Source organism: Notamacropus eugenii, chromosome 1 (assembly GCF_028372415.1).
Source record: "Notamacropus eugenii isolate mMacEug1 chromosome 1, mMacEug1.pri_v2, whole genome shotgun sequence".
Lineage (NCBI taxonomy): Eukaryota > Metazoa > Chordata > Mammalia > Diprotodontia > Macropodidae > Notamacropus > Notamacropus eugenii.
The window spans coordinates 161,168,732-161,190,827 of NC_092872.1; the positions used below are offsets into that span (position 1 = coordinate 161,168,732).

The 22,096-nt window shown below is 34.5% G+C and overlaps 1 protein-coding gene across 4 annotated transcripts in view; it reads right to left on the reverse strand.

The window, feature by feature from the left end:
- The window catches only part of MCTP2 (multiple C2 and transmembrane domain containing 2), a 257,655-nt gene that overhangs the window by 131,608 nt on the left and 103,951 nt on the right, over window positions 1–22,096 (reverse strand). For 3 of the 4 annotated variants that reach the window (XM_072617275.1, XM_072617257.1, XM_072617266.1), the window contains 3 exons: window positions 21,417–21,452; window positions 5,515–5,679; window positions 2,831–2,961 (listed from right to left, as the gene is read on the reverse strand). In XM_072617275.1, the coding sequence (XP_072473376.1) occupies window positions 2,831–2,961; window positions 5,515–5,679; window positions 21,417–21,452 (332 nt within the window). Of the gene's footprint in view, window positions 1–2,830; window positions 2,962–5,514; window positions 5,680–21,416; window positions 21,453–22,096 lie in introns of those variants that run through there. The other variant, XM_072617285.1, reaches the window with a different exon arrangement.

The window sequence follows — 22,096 nt, forward strand, 5'->3', positions numbered from 1 at the left end:
AATTCAAACTTATTCAACTAACACTTCCTTCATAGCCACCACCATCTCACATGCCTCACAAAAAAAAGGAAGTAGCCTCAACTCTGACCTATTTATTGACTCTTCCTTTTATAATTTCCACTATCCCTTCAAGGATTCTAAATAGAAGCCAAAGTTCACTGGTACTCTATCTTTACAAACTGAAAGAACTTTTGTAGTGTCTCAAGTTCAAGGGCACTCAACCTTTTTGCAGCAAAGGTCCAGATATAATATTTTGAAATTACTCATGAGAAATGGAAGTGATGGTACTAATTAAGAGAGGCAGCATGGTCCAGTAGAAAGAGGGCTTGATTTGGAATCAATAACAGCAACAACTGCCCTTCCAGATAAATGAATTGATAAAAATCTAGTGAGTACAAATGGTGAAGATTTATAAATTTATAAAATTGGTATTGGTAAGGATTTATAAAAATATTTTTCTATTCTTTGGTATAAGCAGGATTTTAAAATTCAGACAATATCAAAGTAAGAGGAAAGGCATAAAATAAAGTTGAATAAAAGTACAATATAAGCATATCAACTAGGAATATGAAAGAACTGTGAATATTGTCACTAAGAAAACAAAGGCTGAGAAAAATAATTATAGAATTAAGTGGCTGTTGGTGAGAGCTAGCAATATTTAGGTTATGGTATGAAGAAAATAGCTTAAAACACTATAAGAATAATGAAATATTTATTAAAGGAAGTAAATCCAGGTATCAAAAAAAGGTTGTGGCTGTTTGTTTTAAATAAAAGTAGGTATCTAAAGCATTCCAACAGAGAAAAAAATTAACAAACCAGAGAAAAGAAGCACAACCATATTCACTACTGAAGTTTTGGTATAGAAAACTGCCTCAGAAAGAACACATCTTGATTTAAGTAAGTAGCTACCAAATTTTTTCCTTCCCCAAAAGGCCATTTCTTATTGATCTTTTCCATTTCTTAGGAGACATATGAACCATCTTCTTTTAAGAAATTATTATTGTGAAGAACATTCATTCATCAGGTTATTTTCCATAGAGTTAGAAAATAATATGCCTAAAATTTTTCTCTCCCTTAATCTTCCTCTCTCTCTCTTTCTCTCTCTCCCTCTCTCTCTCTCTCTCTCTCTCTCTCTCTCTCTCTCTCTCTCTCTCTCTCTCTCCCCTTGCCTCTTCCTCTTTTCCCCCCTCCCTTTCGAGTTTGCTTATAGGAAAGGTGCTTTTTTTGGTGACAAAAATAGCAGTAAATCCAGACAGCAAAGAATCTTGAAAATCAGAATGATTTGCACAATCCTAACTGATGGCTCCAAAGTGTAAAAAGCAGAAATCAGTTGAGAGTGGGATTTGGCCCCACCTGGAAGTTCAATGGTGACCTATGCACTTTGACTGGCTCCCAAGAGAGAACTTTGTTATCTCTTATACCCCAGGAGAGGAAAAAGGAAAAGGATGCAAAAAATATCCTTTAAAGCCCATGGAGAGGAAGGCCAGACTGATCACTAGTGCAGGTATATTTCTAAGTTACAAACAGGAAATATCTAGAATAATAAATGCATGCCCAAATGACAAAAATTGAAGCAAAAAAAGGCACATCTTAAAATACATAATTGTACATGGAGAAACAAAGTTGGGTGGCAAATCATTTCCTGTTGCGTAAAGGAAATGGAACCTCACAATGATATCTGAATCACTTTAAATATATATTAAAAATCCACTCATTTATCACCAATAACGATCTAATAAAATTTTAGCACTTAGAGATATCTGATCAACATCCTTACAGAACAGAATACAGAGGTCTGTTACAAAGACAGCTAGTGTTGCCAATGCCTGGGTTTCTTGGATGTGCATGATTCAAAAGTGCCTACAACTTTCTGAGATGTCTGTGGGTAATACTGTTCAGTTAGACATGCAGTAAAATTGAAAGGTGGGAGGGGAAAAAGGAGGGAACTGCCAAGAAAATAAGATAAAGTTTATGTTGTCCCTATAAGTGAAAAAAGGATGCTGTTTACCATATGGACAGTACCGGTAAAACTTATATTAAAACTAGCTAATGACATGGGTTATTATCTTCCCATCATTCATGAGTGAGCCCCAGCCAGGCCCAGCAGTGAAACAATAACAGTGAAGCAATAGTACCATTAGGATGTATATAGATTTCTAGGAGCTCCAAGAGCAAGGTTGCCAAGGCTATGAGAGTCACAAAAAAGTTTTAGGGAAGTATAACATTATAGACGGAAATGCTCTCCTCTTTACCAAGAACCCATCTATGCCAGAGTCAAAAAAGCCAAGATCACACAGAGGACAAAGGTCAAGTTTTTGTAAGCACATTGTTTTCATAGAGGTCCAACTGCTAAAGTGAATAGAACAGAGTAAGCAGTGAAAAAAAAAGTACAAATGTAAATTAGATCTCCATGGTTTCCTTTTACACTCTCATTGAAAAGTGTTATTGCCTGAGACAGCAGTGATCTTCTATGGAAAATTATATTTGTTTTAGAAAAACACCCTGATCATCCCTTTCCTTTTGTTTTAAACGGTATAAAAAGTAAATACATTGTCCTATCTTTACCACCAATATCCCCCCAGAAATATGTAGTGTTCTTCTGAATATCACAAAATGACCATTACAATAAAATGCAAAGAGGGTGCCTGAGCGCTTACTTTCTGGCAGAGCAGATAGAGTCAGCAGTTTACTTTGTTAGCACCACTTGAGTTGTCAAGGAAAGCACATCTCACATCCAACAAATTGGTAAAACCATCTTTCAATTAGAAACTACATGCAAACACACATCTTTCATGTCACTTTTGGCATTATTCATATATTTAAGACTTACGTCCCCAAACGTTCCTCATGCTTTTTGTAATCCTTTCCCCACACCTCAATGTCCAATATGCCCATCCTGTCAGAGAAGTAGTGAAAATCAAACTGTTCCCTCCACTGAGGATTTGCACTCTTACACAGTGTCTAGAAAACATGCAGTTACAGTATTTATTTTCTTAAAACTTTAATAATCTTTATAGTATTCATATATCAATTTTATCAATTAAAGGACCAAGAGCAAATGGTAATGTTGTATGCAAAAATGTACTTTGATAAAATTAAAAATAATATTAAAGAGTATTAAAGGATTTCTCTAATAAAAATTAAACTTTTGACTTAGATACTTTCGGCAGTTATGAGTAGAATAAATAATCTTCAAAAGGAGAAAGAATATTATTTCTTATCATATCCATATTATATACATATGTATTATGATTATTGTTAACAGTAGATAATCTTCAAAAGGAGAAAGAATATTATTTCTTATCATATCCATATAATATATAAATGTATTATGATTATTGTTAACAATAGATAGTTTATGCCAATAAACCTTTATACAGACTATGGAGTAAAGAATGTTAGAACACAGAATCGATACATTTCACAAATAGGGAATGATATAATTGTTCTGATAATCAGACACTAAAATATTACCATTCATTGCCATGGCTCATCAGTAAATGCTTTAAATAGAGCACAGTGATTTTTTTAAAATGCAAATAAAACAGTTTTCTGAAAAGATTTTGCAGCTATCTAGCATCTGCTAGACATATTAAAGCATGTGAAAATACTGTCTGTCACCGGAAACCCAGACTATATATATGGTCAGTGATTTTTCAATTGAAGTTACTGAATAGTTAACAGGCTAGCCAAGGATCACAGAATGGGAAGAAAATTCTTACAATCTGCTGCCACAGGGCATGTTATAACAGGTCAGTTGCCAGTTTCTGGACAGTAAAAGGCTCAACTAAAGCCTGATTGTGAGCTCTAGCATTTTAAAAATAAAGGAAATCTGACAAGTAATAAAGGTATTGTTAAATTAGTAAGCATTTATGTTCAATCCCCCATTTTAATTGAGCCACTTATATACATTTTGATTCATTAGAAGCATTTTCATTATTTTATTCATTTAGACTATGAATTGAGCTTCTAAGAATGACAAAGGGAAACACTATCAGATTATAAAGAGCCAAGCAGACCTGCAGTAGGACCCATTATTTCATTCCCAAACTATATTATGTATTATCCTTGAATAGCAAAAACACTCAGAAACACTGAGCCTCAGCTGCAGCCAACATCACTTAAAATAATTTAAGCCGTTTTTTCACATTAGGGTTGATATATCAAATCACAGAATTTCGGAAATAGAAGAAACCTATTAGACCACAAATTAAGTGCAGAATTCCCCAGAGGGAGAAAGCACAAGATATTTAACTAATACTACACTTCACCTTAGTCAAAGGGGCTAAATGAGGTTAGTGATGAATCATTTTCCTATAAATCCTTTGCATGACCCACTTGGGACTGACTCAATGAATCTTAATCCAGAGGATGGACTAAATTTGGTTGCACTAGCTGGATCTGTTACAACGTACACTTGTAAATGAAAATGGAGAAAGGAGGAAATTGTGTGACTAACTATTATTTAAATCTTTTAGTAAACATCTTTACTCAACTATTTGGATATTTCTAGCAAAGGAAGGAATAACTTTCAAACTCTATAGCTTTAATTCTATAATACATTTTGTAGATATAGCAATTATTAAGCTGTTGATTTTGCTCTAAAAATGACACAGTAAGGAAAATGATGTTGTTACAGGTTCCACATATGCTTCCTGAATCTATTTGGAATTTATGTGTTTATATTCTACAACTTTTATGGAATAGATTATTCATGGAATAGATTAATTACTTAGAAATAATGCTAGCAAATTATATATATATGTATAAAATGTAAATTTATATTATGACGATAAAAATAAGATGAGTTTTTGATGGTGAAATTAAGTTGAGAAATCTGGTAAGGAAGCTAAAATACATTTCTTTTCAACTTCTCCAAAAATATTTTCAACATTTGAGTGAATTAAGAATAAAATAGCAAGGAATAACAGTATTGTTGGGGGAAATAGATCACTATCTTTGATTCCCATGCAGACAAGGCAAACAGATTAAAGGGCACAGATTGTAAAAAAATATATCTGGCACAATATGGAATCATTTCAATAAAAAATGCAATGCATTATTTTAGTGATCCTTTTTTCCATACACCCATGAAAATACTTGGGAATCTTCCTGGAGATTATGATGACTAGGCTTGTCATTAAAAATATATATAAATTGAAGCCTTATAGGAAGAAAAAGTACCAGAATCTCCATATATTAGAAGGAATATATATATGTGTGTGTGTGTGTGTATGTATATACATAATATCACTGGCTTTATTTCAAAATAATCTACAAAATAACATTATTTGTCATGGCTATTTTATAAAATGAACATTTCTTGAATGATATGGAAAAATATATTTTGAATTGTATGTAGTCATAACAGTTACTTTTAAATATACGAAAGTAATTATATCTATTATGGCAGAACCTGGAAGAAAAGTCAAGATTGGACAAGAAAAGAAGCAGAGGTGTTCCCCTTAACACCCTTAAATGTACTCAATTCCTAATAAAATTAATGACACTTACCTTGCTCTTATATCTCTGATCCCCTAGTTTTAATTGGACAAATATCTCTGCTATGTTTCCTCCAGAGATATTCTTTCCCTCCAATAAAGTAATACTAATAATTCCATTCCAGAGTTGGTTCTTCTTCAAGGATTCTGAAAGTCGCATGTTGCGTATCAAAGAGGACTGAAAAGAAATGAAAAAGAAAAAGAAAAAAAAGAAAAGAAAAATTAGTTGCTAAAATCTCTTGATAATTCTATAGATCTGATTTTGGATTTTGACTTTGAAACTTTGTTGTCCTACTTAAAGATATTAACAGCAAGCAACAGAATTTTAAAAGACAGCATTTTCTATAATGAATTGTAATGGTGAGAAACATTGTATCATAATGGCAAAAGAGCTGACCTCAGAGCCAGGAAGAATTGAGTTCAGGCCAACTTGTAGGCTGGTAAATGTTTAACAACTGGCACATCAGAAAAAAGTATATATGATATACTTTTATGTTTAATTTGCATCATTAATATTTTATCTATCATGTTCTTAAGTCTCTGTATATATACACATATATACGCACATGTACATATATAAATCAACAAAATAAATTAAGCCTGATTTTTAGCATTTGCTGATTTCTGACCTGTAAATGCTCACACTAAAAATTTAACAACCAGCTCTTCAAGCCCACCTCTGACTAAATGTCACCTATAGTGAGTCATTTAATCTCTTTAGGCAACTTTCTAAGACTATGAGTTGCAGAGAATATGGCTTCACCATTCTACATTATACATACTCTTATTTGGGAGTCCCCTATGTCAGTTAACTCACAGATGGAATCCACATCCTTCTAATATTCTAATTTTAGTGATCAGAGTCAAGCATTGGTTTACTTGGGTCTTGTATTGAGACTGATCACTTACCAGAGCAGCTAACCCTTGCCTTTAGCCATTTTAGTAGTAAAAAGTGAGGAAAGGAATGATAGTGAAGACTGTCACAAATATTAAACATAGTTTATTGAAAAACTTCAGGTAGTTTGAGATATTGACTTTGAATTTTGCTTTCACATATGAGTTTGTCAGTTTAACTCAAGTTCCTTATCCCGCTAACGAAAGGATCACCTTTTAAGAATGAATCTTCAATAGAAGCTAGAGTTAACAATGCCCAAATCAATAAAAGACGGCACTTTTTTTGAGACAAGATCTCTCTTATCTAACCCAAGCTAGAAATCTAGCACATGTTCTTAGTCAGTCAGGTGGTTCCCTGATCCCCAGAGGCTCACTCACTCACCAAAATGATACCACATTTATTCTCTCTCTCTCTCTCTCTCTCTCTCTCTCTCTCTCTCTCTCTCTCTCTCTCTCTCTCTCTCTCTCCCTTCCTTCCTTCCCACCTCCCTTCCTGCCTTCCTACCTATCTGTATATCAGATTGACTTTAGCACCACCACAGCTCAGAACTCTCAGACTCAAGTGTTCCCCCAACCTCAGTAGCGTGAAGTAAAGACATATGCCATCTAGCAGTGGCCTTCTTAGTGACAGACAAATACCACAACATGAAAGAGGAGGCGATAGATGCTAAGATACACACAAATGTCTGTCTAAATGTCTCTATTATTAGGTTATATAGAGATATCTGAATGATATTGATTTCAAAGTTCATAAAATAAAACTCCAGATTTACTAGATAATTTAGATCTTTTGGTTTTCTCTTTTTGAACAGGAAGGGGAAAATGTAGAAAAATGTAAATGACATCAAGGATCCAAGTTAATGGATGAATTCTTAACTTAGCCTGTTCATTCTTGTCATCTGTGCAATATATCTTCTGGAATCATTTAGACAAAGATTCACTCCGACACCAGTTAGTCACAATTTACCAGAACAAATGGTATGTCAGCACCATATTAATTATCTAGTGGCTTACCTCATCCAATACAAGTCACTTTCCTATCCTTAATTAGATGAAGCAACAAAGCAAACACAGGATGTTTGGTTTATTCTTTGATGACAACCTTAAAAATGAAACACTATAGAAAAATTGCATGAATCTTTCTTTTCTCCCCCCAGTATACTCAAAGGCTATAGTTTGAAGGCTGTTGAAAAGAAAGACAAATACATCTGCTAAAAGAAAATGAATAATTCCTTTAAAGGCTGAAATTCAGAATTAGGTTGTGACACATTCAGTAATAAAGGTTTATAAGACACATAAACACAAATGTCTTTACACTTCCTACCACTTACTTATTACGGCAAATGCGAGCCAGTGTATTCTATACACATGTTAATGTACTTCCCTTTAAATCATTATTTGGCCTATTAGAGACGCAGGCTGAAACCTCCTACCTTTAAAAAGAAAATGAGATTTTGATTCATAAATCCAGCTGCATTTTTTTTTAAAGTTTGACTTGCAGGCCAAAAAGCTAAAGCATGACTGTTCCCATGGACATACTTCAAAGTCCCGGCAGATATATTCCTCCCTAAACACTGCAACTATTTCAAAATCCTTTTTATAAAAAAGGGAGTAATGTCCACAAGGGATCAAAGGGCATCCTACAGTCTGGCAATTGCCTAAGAAAAATGGCAGTACTTCCATGAAATATGCCCTAAAATAATTTTGCGGCTTGGTATGTCCTAATTTCAAATTGGATGTTTATCTTGGAAAGGCTTCTATCTAACTTGTCCATAAAACAGCTCCACTTAGCTCTATGAGCCCTGTGAAAATGGAATCCAAAGCTGGTTATTAAAGGGGCCTAGAGATTGCTTCCATATGGCAGAACAGCATGGGAGTGGAGGGCTAAGGCCTACAGCAGGCGCTGCTTGGCTTGAGCTCCCGATCTATCCATGGACACTCGTTGCATTACACCATAACATCTGGATTATTGCTTGTAATGTCCCTGGGAAATATCCACTTCCCATCAAAGCCTTTATCTATCTCAGTCGTACTTTGAACATTTTAGTATTTAACACAGTCATGTTTGATGTGATGTACTTGCTTCATCCAGTCCAATTTTTTTTTTCTTTTTCTTTTTTTCCCAAAGACAGGGTGGGAGAGGACATATTTATTGCATGGTCCACAAAGTGAAAAGAGACTTGCATTTTTTCCACTCAGTTATTTTTTTCCTCCAAAATATCTATGAAAAACTATCAAATAGTTCCCTTCCAAATACAGTTTCACTTTGTAAGCCCTTTATTCTATTGTGTGTGTGTGTGTGTATGTACAGGATTCTTAATAACTTACACACATTTATTTTGTACAGCTGAGGGTTGGAGGGTTGTATCTATCTTCTAAGGGCAATAAGTCTTTCCTTGAGGTCGGCTGAGGTCTGAACCATTGTGTGTGCTGCTCTGCTGGTCTATGATCTCAGAGCACTATAACACTAACCTCTAGCACTCCCTTTCTCGCAACAATAAATCATCTCATCTCCTCTAATTCACTTGGCTGTACAACTAAGATTTCTGAGTCTCTGCCTGAGCCTACGTGTAGAACTAGCTATCATAACAGAGTTGGAATGTGAAGAAAGAAAGGGAAGTGACCTATCAAAAGGGAAGTCTGTTCTACCTGAATTGTGTCAAACTTTCAGTTCTGATCCTAACTTCCTAGCTCACCTCACAAAAGTATTTCAGTTCATATGGATTCACTTTCCCCTCCCCATCAACTTATTAAAATCATATACTAATCTATTTTATCTGTCTCTCTACCAACCCCTTCATATTACACTTCAACTTGAACCATGGAACTTTATATAAATGGAGAAATCAGGCAGGATCATAACAACTATCCCCATATAAGAAAATAATGTGTCACTTAAAAATATATAAAATAAAAAGAACATTAAGTTGGTTATTACTACAACTCTTTATTTTCAGAATGATTTGATATGAGGTTTTGTCTTTTCCAGTATTAATCTCATGAAACTGCTACTTTGTTTTTCTAATCTATTTGTAATGCAAGTGGAAATGGATATATACACTGCTCTCAAGAAGGTACTGCCATATTTCAGTATTTTTGAGTAAAGAGAGCAACATGGCAGAGTAGGTAGGAAGTTCTGGAGTAATACTCAGGAAATCTAAGCTGTTTTCCCACATTTGTCACTAAGTACTCATGGCCTTGGATAAGATTTTCTTATCTATGAGTATGAGTTAATTAATCTCTAAAATTCCTTACAATTCTCAAATTTTCTGATTCTGTAATAAAGCATAAGAGAATCTTACAAAAGATGATCATGTTGAAATAAATCATGTTTTAGAACAAAAAATATAATACAAAGAGATTGCCATTGCTGATGTATAAAATGGAATGAGGTTGAAGTTACAGCATGGGGCATTAGTCATTGGTGTTACCAAAGGGTTGCAGAAGGAGAGAACATTAGAGAGGCAGCAAAATGTAATGGAAACACATGTCATACTTAGTAAACTCCCTGCTTTATCATGATCTCTCCAAGTCTTAGGTTCCTCAATTATGAAAATAATGTCTTCTCTCCTTACCTCACAGGGTTTTTAAGAATTATAAGATGTAATGAATATAAAAATGAATACCAAAATGCCACATTAACATAAATTTATAAAGATAATTATCATTGTCATCATCATTATTCCTCCATTGAAATCTCATGTCTATGTCTCATGACATAGAAGTGGGTTCTCTACATCTATGCCATGTCTTAGGTGCTAGCAAGTTGGATAAGTTTCAGATACACTGAAAAACTGAATATCTGTTGTCCAAAGGCTAGAGTAGCTAAATTCATAAAGGCTTATCACAAAGCTGGCTACACTGGCTACCAGATGACAAAGTCTTTAGACAACAGGAACTTCGTAGACCATGTACTAAGTAATAGAGAGGTTGTGAAATGTAATGATGGAAGGAGTAGCCATAGGAAAGAAATTACAAGCCTTTGAAATATAAATGCTATTCCTATTAATTTGATCACACAGCTAGTAAGTGCCAGAACAAGTTTCCTAGAACCTAAGTCTCTCTGCCTAGTATTTTCCCATGACATCATATTGCCTCTAAAAGCTGGGTGGTATCAAACTGGACTAGGAAGCATCTCAATACAGTACCTGAAGTGACAATACTATGCAAATTGATTTATACATTTAATGCTATACCAGTTAAACTACAGAGCTCAATAACACAAAATTCATTAGGAGGAATTAAAGGTTTAAAATATGAACAAAAACAATGAAAAGATATCAATGAAGGAAGAATACTACTTACAAATCTCAAATCATATTATAAAACGGGATTCATTAAAATTGTTACTTGTTAATATATAAAAAAGGAGATCCACAAAACAGTCACTAGAGAAGAAAGAATGAAAAATATCCGAACTCAATAATTCCCAAACATAAATTGCCTGGGGAATATGCCAAGAATTTCTTGAAAAACTTGAACATAGACTGGTAGAAATTAGGTTTAGACTAGCACTTTGTACCATATACTACAATAAATTCTGGATAATGTGACCTGACTATTAAAAGCTATACTTTAAAAAAAAAAAAAAAAGGCAGAGGAGAATCAAATCAGGTACCATTAATAGCTCTGGCAAGGTAACAAATTCTTACATAAGAACAAATCAAGAATTTCAATGATTTGAAAGTGAAAGGTTGTGGTACATGAATATAATGGAATATTACTATGCTATAAGAACCAATTAATTTTATAGTAAATCATAGGAAGACTTGCATAAACTAAGGTAAATTGAAGTAGCAGAACCAGGAAAACAATGTATAATGATTACAACAATATAAAAGGAAAATATCAACAAACAAATCAAAACTAAAAACTTTAAAATTATAATATCTAAACTTGACCCCAAAGAAGAGACATCATAAAGCATTTCCTCCCACTTCTTTGCAGAGAGAGGATACTATAGGTGTTGTGCACTTCAAAAATATCAGATTTCTTGACATGTTGGTTAGGGTTTTTTTAACCTTTGTTTTCTCCTCCTGTTCTGTGATTTTAAGGTATAAGTCTTTGAGGGCCAGATGGTTGGAAGAGAGAAATATTAGGAAATTTAAATAATGCTAAAAAATAAAACATAACAATAAAACTAATTTTGAAATAGAGTATTAATAAAATCTATTTCTTAAAAATATAGGGTAGGGAAAATCATATGGGCATAGATATATGCTTTACAGCTATATAGTTATTATATCTTAAAATATGTTGGTTGGTTGGTTGGTTGGTTGGTTGTTGTCCTTTGTCTTTGAAGAGGACCAAAATGAAATCACCATTGTAAAGTGAAATTTCAGTGTGTCTGACTGTAGAACAGTAGAGAAAGCCCAGGACTAGGTTGTAATGGGAAGGCATAGATACCAGTTGCAATAAGAGAGACAATCTGGGACTGGAAAATGAGGCCACCTTACCCTTTCCATTCACACAACTACCATCTTAGTTCTAGCCTGTCATTATCACCTCTCCCCTAAATCATGGCAAAAACCTTTTAATTGGTCTCCCAACCTCATCTCTCCCTTCTCCAGTCTATCCTACATACTGCTGCCACAGTGATTTTTCCTTGCAATCTAAACCATGTGACTTCACTACTCAATCAACCCCAGAGGCTTCCTATTGCCTCTAAGATAAAATATAAATTCCTCTGTTTAGCTTTTAAGACCCTAAGCAACCTCTCCTCAACCTATCTTTTCAGCCTCATTGGACATTACAGTCTCCTACTTCTCTGCATTCTTTGATCCAGTCAAATTAGCCTTCTTTCTGTTCCTCACACATGATACTCTATCTCTCAACTCCATACTTTTGAACTGGTCTTTTCACATACTTCCTCTTTAATTCCACCTGACAGAGTACCTTCTCTTCCTTTAAGACTCAGTCCAAGCATCATTTTCTATATGAAGCCTTTACTGATGCCCTCAGCTGCTAATTGGAAGGATGAAAATAAATATCAAATACCATGTATTAAAATCCTAAGTAGTTATATTTTTATTCACTTTATATTTATTTCTTATTTATAGTTATTTTTATATATTATTTTATACTTATATTTATTTATTTTGTATTTCTATTTATTCACTTTATTTTTATACATGCACATGTCTCTCTCACAGAATGCAAGTTCATGGAAGTAGGAATTGCTTCATTCTTTGTATCTATATCCTCAATCCCTAGCACATACATATTTAATTAATACACGATTGATTGTTTGATTGATGCATGCCAGGGTTTACCAACTCCAACATTAGAATTGTCCTCAGCCCTCTCTAAGGCAATTTTTTGGAGGAGGAAGGTACTGATGAAAATTTTTACAATATATGAATTCAACTCTGATGTACAAAATATTTCCCCAAGTCCCTGTCCACAATTAGGTAGTCAATGAAACAAAGAAGGTAAAAAAATATCTCTTTAGCAATATCTGTCTAAGGAAAAATGTGAACATTAACCTATAGCTGATTCCTATGGTTATTACTAATCTGAAAGAGTTAAGGAAGAACATTCAGTTTATAATATGCTTCCCCAAAATACCCCTAGCCTGACTTTCATCATGTGAAACTACTATACCCTGTCAACAGCTTTTATGGAATGACATGAGGATATCCATGCCTCCATGGAACAGACCTCCAAAAGAGATAACACTGAACAGTTTCTTGAAGTTGGAGGAAGCAGATTTTGTAGGCATAAATTCTCCTGGTTCCCATGTCCTATGTGGCAAATCTAGTTTTTTTTTTCCCTTAAATGATTTTATAAGGATTTATGTGTAATTCTGCAACTAAATTTTAAAATGAAGTCTAAGTAAAATAATTTGGTAACACAAATATGCACACATTAGCTTTAAAAGTTTTATGTGGAATTCAATCTACTCAAACAGTAAGGTAGTGTCATCACTAAGTCAATTCACTTCAAAAAACAAAAGAAGACCAATGTGCACTAGTCTATAGAGGATGTATTACATCTTACTTATCATAGTTCTTGGTCAAAGGAAAGGTAAACTGAATACATAACACACTAACCAAATGTGTTTTGGCTCTCCTTTTATAATATTGAACTGGAATTCAAAATTGTATAAATGATGGTAGATTTTTAGCGATTTCAATCAATCAACAAGCACCTATTAAGTGCCTACTATGTGCCAGTCACTGGGAATACAAAAGCAAACATCAAATAGTCCCTGCCTTCAAAGAAACTCATGTTTTATCATTGGAAAGCTACATGTAAATGCATAAGTGCAAACAAAATCTATAAGAAATAAATAAAATATAATTTGGGGGAAAAGGCTCTAGAAAGTGAGGGGATTGTGAAAGGTCTCATTTAGGAGAGAGCACTAGAGCCAACATCTGAAAGCAGCCAGGGATTTTTAAGAGGTGGAGGCAAGAAAGGATACATTGTAGGGAAGGAGTAAAGTCTGTACAAAACATGAAGATTTGAGATGGAATATTATTTCTGAGAAATAGCAAGGAAGACAGCTTGGCTAGAACATAGACTGCATGAAAAGGAGAATGCATAAAAGCCTGAAAAGATAGGTGCAACCACATTGTCAAGGGCTTTAAAGGATGAGGCTAATATTTGATCCTAGAGGTACCAGATAGCACTGCAGCTCAATGAGCCAATGGGTAATGTCTTCAGCTGTCTATTTTAGGAATATAAGTCTATGGGAAGTATATAGGGGATGAACTGGAAAGCCGAGACTTGAGACTGGCAGACCAATTAAGAGGAGACTTTATATATACATATGTATATACATATATTTCTCAGTTGTAGGCATGAACTTACACTTCACAAAAAGCAAGAGAACCAAAATCCAAACACTGCCCGCTGTCACAATTTCTTCCTTTTCTCAGGACTTCTTTGTGATTACTCAATGACCAACAATGACATTCTAAAAAAACTAATGTAATCCAGTACCAAGCAATGTCCTCAAACTTAAAAGCTTGCCTTTGCCTTAATTATTATATTTCAGCAATGGTGTATTTTTTAACTTCAATTTTCCAAATTCTCAGAGGTGAGATCTTGGTGGATCATCACTGTAAAATCACATTATGTATTAACCAATGCATCAAAAGAAGGCAAGAAAACAGAGCTAACAAAATCAGGTATAACAAGAGATACGCAAAGCAAAGGCTATGCTTTCAATGCTACATTTTCCAAAATTATGATTAGAGCCAAAAGATATCTTAGAAATAATTTGGCCCAAACTTGTCATTCTATAGAGGAAATAAAAGTCTGAAGAAATGAATGAAAGTGTGTAAAAGCCTTTATTAAGCACTGTGTGTAAAAGACTATGGATACAAATAGGAAAAAAAGCAAGATAGGCTATACTTTCAATAGTCTGCATTCTAATACAGGGAGACAAGATATCTAGGAAATTTCAGCTTCAAGTCAGGTGGAAAGGACCCATGGTCCTTAAGGTACAGTGGTACTGGTGCTTCTGTAATGTGATTTTCACTAATAAAAATATATCTGTGTCTGATGTTGAACTATTTGGCAGGGCCAAGGGGATGAGAATTTTTTTCCTACCCTGACAGCATCTGCAGAGGATATTAACAGGTCTTATTATCATTCTCTCCTCTCCTCTCCTCTCCTCTCCTTTCCTCTTTTCTCCTTCCTCACCTAGATCTCCTTATCTTGCCTAGAAGTTCAGTAATGACCCTCACTGACACCACAGAAGCTTCAGAGTCCTCCACTTCAGTCCTGAGCATGTTTATCCTTCCTTAGAAAGCCTGATGCACTCCCACTCCTGCAGGGCAGAAGCTCATAGTGGCGTTGGACATCGCTTCGGTACTTTAGTTGTACTGTAGCTCAGAACTCCTGAGCTTAATCAATCCACTGTCCTTAATCTCCCAATAGCAGGGAGAACAGGAACATAGTCGCTTCCCTACATTATGGAAGATAGGGCTGGGTGGGAAACAGGTCAGTGGTCTGGAGTACACAGCTATTGTTAGAGCCCCTGTTAGTAAAACAGGGATAATAATAGCATCTGCCTCACAAAGCTGTAATGAAGATCCAATGAGAAAACATATGTATAGCACTTTTTAAATCTTATAGCATGATATATGCTTAACTATTAGAAGGAGTAGTTTATTAACAACAGAAGCAGCAGAGCCAGTAGTATAAGTAATATGGTAATAGTACTAGTGCTAGTAGTAGTATTAACAGCAATAGAAGTAGTAACTAGTTGTAGTAACATAAGAATAATTCAAGATGAGAAGCTTAGACAGTTCACAATTCATATCAGTGGGGGAAATATTCCCATTAATGAGACCACCAATGCATTAACATATCAAACACTGGAATAGGGAAGCTTAGCCTTCTACAATTTAAATCAGTCAAGCACTACTAACCTATTTCTGCCGGGTCTAACCTAGGCTCTGCATTAGAACAGTAGCATCTTTATAGTCTACAGAGAATACAGCAGTGATGGTCCTTGAGAAGTGGTGCAGAGGCAATGAAGGGATGAGGAGGGGCATCTTTAAGTCTATGAATTCCTGATCTCTGGACAAATGAACAAATTCAGATTTTAAAAAAAAACTGAGGCAGATAGAAGTTATGCCTTACCCTGGCTCGAATAGCTTTACTAGCTAATGGAACTAATTAGTCCTACTAGGACTACTAGTCTTATTTTACTAACTACCCCTACTGAGTCACCTAGCTGTCTTTACAGATACAATCCTACAAAAACTACAAATACAATCCTGTAACTTTAGGGTAGGAAAAATACAACTTCTTTTAAGAGAGTAAGATGGGATTCTGAATGGAAAATGGAATTGAGTTGAGAACATGTGTGACTGAAGTGAAAATGAAAAAGGAGGAGGACATGTATTCTGTCCCGGCTTCTTATAATCTGTTTCCAACAGAGAGATGTAAAAATAGGTTACAATTTTCACAAGCAATACATACAATCATATAAAAATCCATTATGGTTCAACTTAGGCATTCCTACTCAATGAGTAAGTAGAATGTATTAATGAACAATCTCTGAATATACTTGGAGAGTATATAGTATGTAATGGTCAGTGTGGTATGGTACAGAAATGTCAAATTCTCTGCCAGCAAAACATTGAGTACAGCCTGAAACAGATGAAAATGTAACTGGGAAATGTTTAACAAATGTTAATAAAAATACAATGTGACACAGATAATGTTAATTTGTGGTTTTTAAGTCAAAGTGTATCTGCAGGGATCTAATTCCATTTGAATTTGACACCAGTTCTGGTGGATACACATAGTAGACCTAACAGACAGAACAGCCTGGATTCAAGGCACCACTTCTGACACATACTGGCTGTGTGATCCTAGGCAAATCACCTCCCAGTGCCTCAGGCAACTCTTCAAGCCAGAGTAGGAGTTATTTGACATTGACAGAGGGATTTCCTCACTGGGAGCTCTCCACATAGATAAAATAACAAATCTAATACAAAAAGTAACCAATCAACAAACAAACAAAAAACCAGGTCTGAAAGAACTGCTATAACACTTCCCTTTCCTGTGCAGTCACAGAGCCCCATACCTCAATAGGTAAATAGCATTTCTCCCCACTTCTTTCCCCATCCTCCTTTTTAAGTTTCTCATTTACCTAGCTATTCATATACTAAGAAAGCTGCCATGTAGCTAAAAATGTTTAAAACAATTTCCAGCTAAGAAACTGCATGGCACTCTGAAGGCAGCTTGAGTATGGTTCAGTGGGGGAGAGATGAGAAAAGGTGTGAGAAGAACAGAAAGGAAGACACAGAAAGAACTTAAATCTCTATGACTAGGTCAAAGTCAAGGCTGTAACCACCATGATTTGCAAAAAGAATTGCGGAGTCTCACTCATTAGGGAAGCAAACCAGCCAGGGGAGGCAGCTGCCCTCTGGGAGAGGGGAGAAGAAAAGGCATTTAAGCTGACAGTAGATTACTGAGATGGCACTAGACCCTCTGGCATCTGAGTTTGCTCCTTGAGATGTGCCAATGCCAAAGGGCGTTTCTAGAAAATCAAATACACTGAGGCAGACAAATAAAATGAAAGCAGGATGAGGAATGTGGGAGGGAATAGGGATTGTGCTTCATGATAAGTTAATTCTCAAGATTCTGAAGTAACCTTTTAGCCAATTTATTCAATCAGTTCACTCTGACTGAATACATGGCAAAAGAACAGGGATAGCTGGCAACTCTGTCACTGAGATTGTCAGCCGACCATCCTGCAGGTCAAAGTGAGGGTTTCCCAGAGTAAAACAAATTGTATATTTGCCTAGCTGTTTCCCAATGCTACTGCCTTCCTGGATACTGGTGACAGACCACTATCTCAGGGACAGAAAATAAGTGGCAAAGAAAGAAAGCACCAGCAGTGGGTTTCTACCAGGCTACATAGATGGTTATGGAGAACTTCCATTGTTGGAAACAGCAGGATGCTATTGTGGGGAGTCACAAGCCTAGGGTTCAGTCTTTATATTGAACTTCGTACGAAACAATGCTCCACATGGGCTAGAGTGCTAAATAGGATTCAGCTGCCTCACAAATCCATGCTGCTGGTCACAAGAGAGGCCAAGTGAGTATACAGAAAGCTCTAGGCCAACTCAGAACCATTAAAAACCAGTAGCTCATGGCATATGTTCTCAGAATAAAGTAAAAGAATTCTCTTTGTTCTACGTGAAAAGTAACACATTACATTTAGATATTCCTTTTTGTACATCAGGTCTTCTACATAAAAGTTTAAGGAAAATAAGATTAAAAGTAGTTCATTTATGATATCTAGAAACATGTGGCGTAGTCAAAAGATTGCTGGAGTTAGGAGGAACCTGACACACTAATTAGGTAGGTAGTTGTGTGATAAGAGAGTTGTCACCAAGACTGTGCATCTTTGTTTCTTTAGTATAGGACTCAGATAATAACAGGAATAATACTTGCTTAAGGGGTGGTTGGGAGAAACAAATGAGATCATGTAGTTAAGATATTTTTCAAACTTTTGAGATGTATCAGTTGTAATAAGTTATTATCAGTTATCAGTTATTATCTGCAATTAACCATATCAAAATATAAGATAGTGAAATTTGGCAAACTCTGTAAATATATCTGTGCTGCAGATTACATGTAGCTACACACACACGCACACACACACACACACACTATTACACAGACTGCAGTTATACCTAATTTTCCATGAAAGGGAGAATTCATCTTGATTTTAAAAAATATATATATATCAAAGTGAGAGCAAAGAGTTTGGATTAACTCCTAAATCTATCAAAACATTCTCCCCACAATCTGTTTTAAAACTTGAGATGTAATGTCAAAAAAAAGTAAGAAAGAAAACTCACAGAGGGACAATACTTTGAACCTTCTATTTGGTGGATTAAGATGATGCTGTTTAACTCAAATCATCTTGGATGCAGTTACAGATATAAAACCAAGTTATTACTAAAATCAAATTGAGGTGAAAAAGTCAACATTTTCACAGTTAACACAAACACAACCACTAAAATTTGGGATACTTTTTAATGTGGCAACTCTCTTCTCTTAGGAGCCTTATAGAATGCATTTTTAAAAATATTATAGGAGAATTCAAGTCACAGTTTAAAGTTAGAGAGTATAAAAAAATCCCCAAATCATCAAAAATTAGTTGGCACATCTTGGTTTAAATTATACTTTGTTAGTCTTTAATGAGTGATAGTAGATTTTCCATATGCTTGTGTTAAAAAAAAATATGAATCATTTCTCATTTCCCCTTTTCAAATAAGCAATAATTCCAATAATTGATTATTTAGTATATTCATGATATATATATATTGTCTATGTGTGTATGTATATATGTGCGTGTATAGTGTGTATGTATATATATATGTACGTACATATATATTCAGGTATGCATACATTTCTCTTTAGATGTATATTCTGGAGTAATTCCATTACTATATGGCATATTATATAGTAAGAATTCCCTAGGTGCTCTATGATTTTTAAGCCCTTTTTTTAACAGTTGAAGGAGAACTGGGAATGCTAACACTGAGCTCTGCACATATAGATGATACTGCTCTCCAGGATCCCATGTTTCCTTCGTATTTTTGATATCTTTATCCAGGCCGTCAACATTTTTTTTATCCCGCTCCACTCCTGTGACCATTCTTCCATAACCTTTCCTGTCCTCCCTAGACTCCAATATTCCCCAAGCTCACAATTTTTCTTTCTAGCCTTTATGTTCTTCCACAAACTGCCAGTACTGTTGTACAGACCAGAGTTCCCTAACTAAAGATGGTTATTGATGTGCAGTACTAGTTTTTTAGTGCAGTAGCAGAATCAATAAACTAGAAAATACTGCTTTGTCAGGTTTCACCAAAGCATTCTGGGAAATTCTTTACTGTTTCAGATGGCTACAGAAACTCCTCTTAATGTGTGAGAGCTTGAACTGCACCTTATTTGGTGAGAACTGAGGCTCTTCTACCCTCTAGTGACTATAACAGAATAAAGCAAAAGTTTAGAGAATTTTTTTGGAAAATGAATCACAGGGTTTTTCTTAATTCAATATCATTATTTGGTACCTTTTAGTTATATTTTCAAAGATTCTAAGACATTAACCAGAGCCTTGGGAACCAAACGATCTGCTAGGAAACATAAAGCCTTATCTTAAGTTACTTTTAAAGTATCCAAAAATGCAAAGATTATATAATATGTTAAGATAATAACACAGACAGAACTTTGGCTCTTCTGAAAAACCAAAGAGCACAATTAGAAGCATAAATTTTTTTCTTGTAAGCATTTAGCAACTGTCAGACCTATAATATCTCTTTACACATTTTGGGCACATACACACATTCTACATATATTAGTGCTTCAGACTTAAAACATGTACATAAGTATGTGTGTACAAGCACTCATACTTTTTTATAATTGAACAGACATTAGAGATGATCTAATTTAGATATCTTATTTACAGTTGGAGAAACTGACATCCAAAGAGGTCATCTAATCAGTTAGTGAGAAGCTGAGGACTGGAATCCAACTTTATTGACTTCTGGTCCCCCATCTTTACACTATACCACACATACAGACACAACAGATACAGTGCATGTCAGTCTACCTCACAGAACAGTTTTCAGATGAACTCAATAATTAGCTTTCATTAGTCCACTCAAAATTGCTGAACTGATTTTTCATTTCTGCCTCTCCACCTTCCACATCTTCCAGTACTGGTATTTTGCTACATAAGTTAAAAGCATCCTAACATTTCTTTTAAAACTTACTTTGGGAGTGAAAATATTTTTATAACACTGGAACTTACCCATGTTTATACAAAATTTGTAGCGAATAAGACTGAGTAAATAAGATAGCACACACATACATCATGAATATGTGTATATACATATACACATACACATATACAGACTTCCAAAACGAGTCCAGAACCTGTACAAACACATACACATATTTCATGTTCCCTCAGGAGGATGTTTAGGTCACTAAAAAGGTCACTTTTGCTCACTCAAAAGAAATAAAATATAGATTTCTGGAAGGGACTCAATATAGACTTTCAAAAGATAGCACGCAATTTTCTCAATTAACACTCCAATATTTCCTTCTATTATCACTAAAGATAATTTAAAACTTAAAAAAAACTAAGCTAAAATTTAAAAATTTAAACTGTTTAACACCCTCTAATTATAAGAAATATAAGAAAATGAAATGTACCCAAGAGTAAGGAAAATATTATTACTGAAAATAATAACCAATTGAGGAAGTGTGTATATGTATGCACATGCTTTCTTTTTATTCAGTTTTGTTTGCTACAAATTTTGTACAAATGTTTGCAGATTCCAATGTTGACGTACATCAGTCACTTTATTCAGTAAATACAACTAGAAAAGTTCATTACTTCCCATTTATCAGAAAAAAATTGCATTAGAAAAAATGAATCTTACAACATGTAGAAATTAGTTTATCTAAGTCATGACTATATAAATATTACCTAAAAATAATTTATTAAGCAATTTAAGAGAAAAAAAGTGAAATTACCTTACTTGCACTTATCCTCTTCCGATTTGACCACCTCTAAGAATTGTTGAATAGGAACCCCCAAAATTTCATGCAAATAAATGAAGAAAGAGGAAAAAAGAGAATTGTTAATAACAATAAAATGGGCTATATAATTACAATAGTTTGTAGTTAATTCTTCAGAATTAAAGGGAATTAATTTGATGCCAACATGAATATAACTTTACAAAGGAAAATGTTTCAGAAATAGAGAAAATTAATGAAATAATTTTCTGATAGCTTCTAATAAAAGATAATGTGAGGGAGTTGAAAACAATAGTCTTTGGTAGTACATTATCTATGTCTGAAATTCAATTTAAAAAAAAAATCACACTAAAACAATTACATTTTTGTAGCAAGCTGAAAAAAAAATTCACAAAGATAAAGTATCTCCAGACAATATTCAGACTTCAAACACAAGTTCAGAAGCCAAACATGAAATCTTCTTGGCTTCATTGATTAGTATTCATCATCAAGATGGCTGAAACTATCAAATTCGTCTACCATTTAAAAAACACAACTCAGAGAAGCCTCATAAATAAGTGATATGATGGAACATTTATCTCAAAAGAGAGCTGGAAAAAGAATCATAGGAATACGCACACACATGTGTATATGTGTGTGCATGTAAGTATGTATACACACAAACATGAAAAATCTGG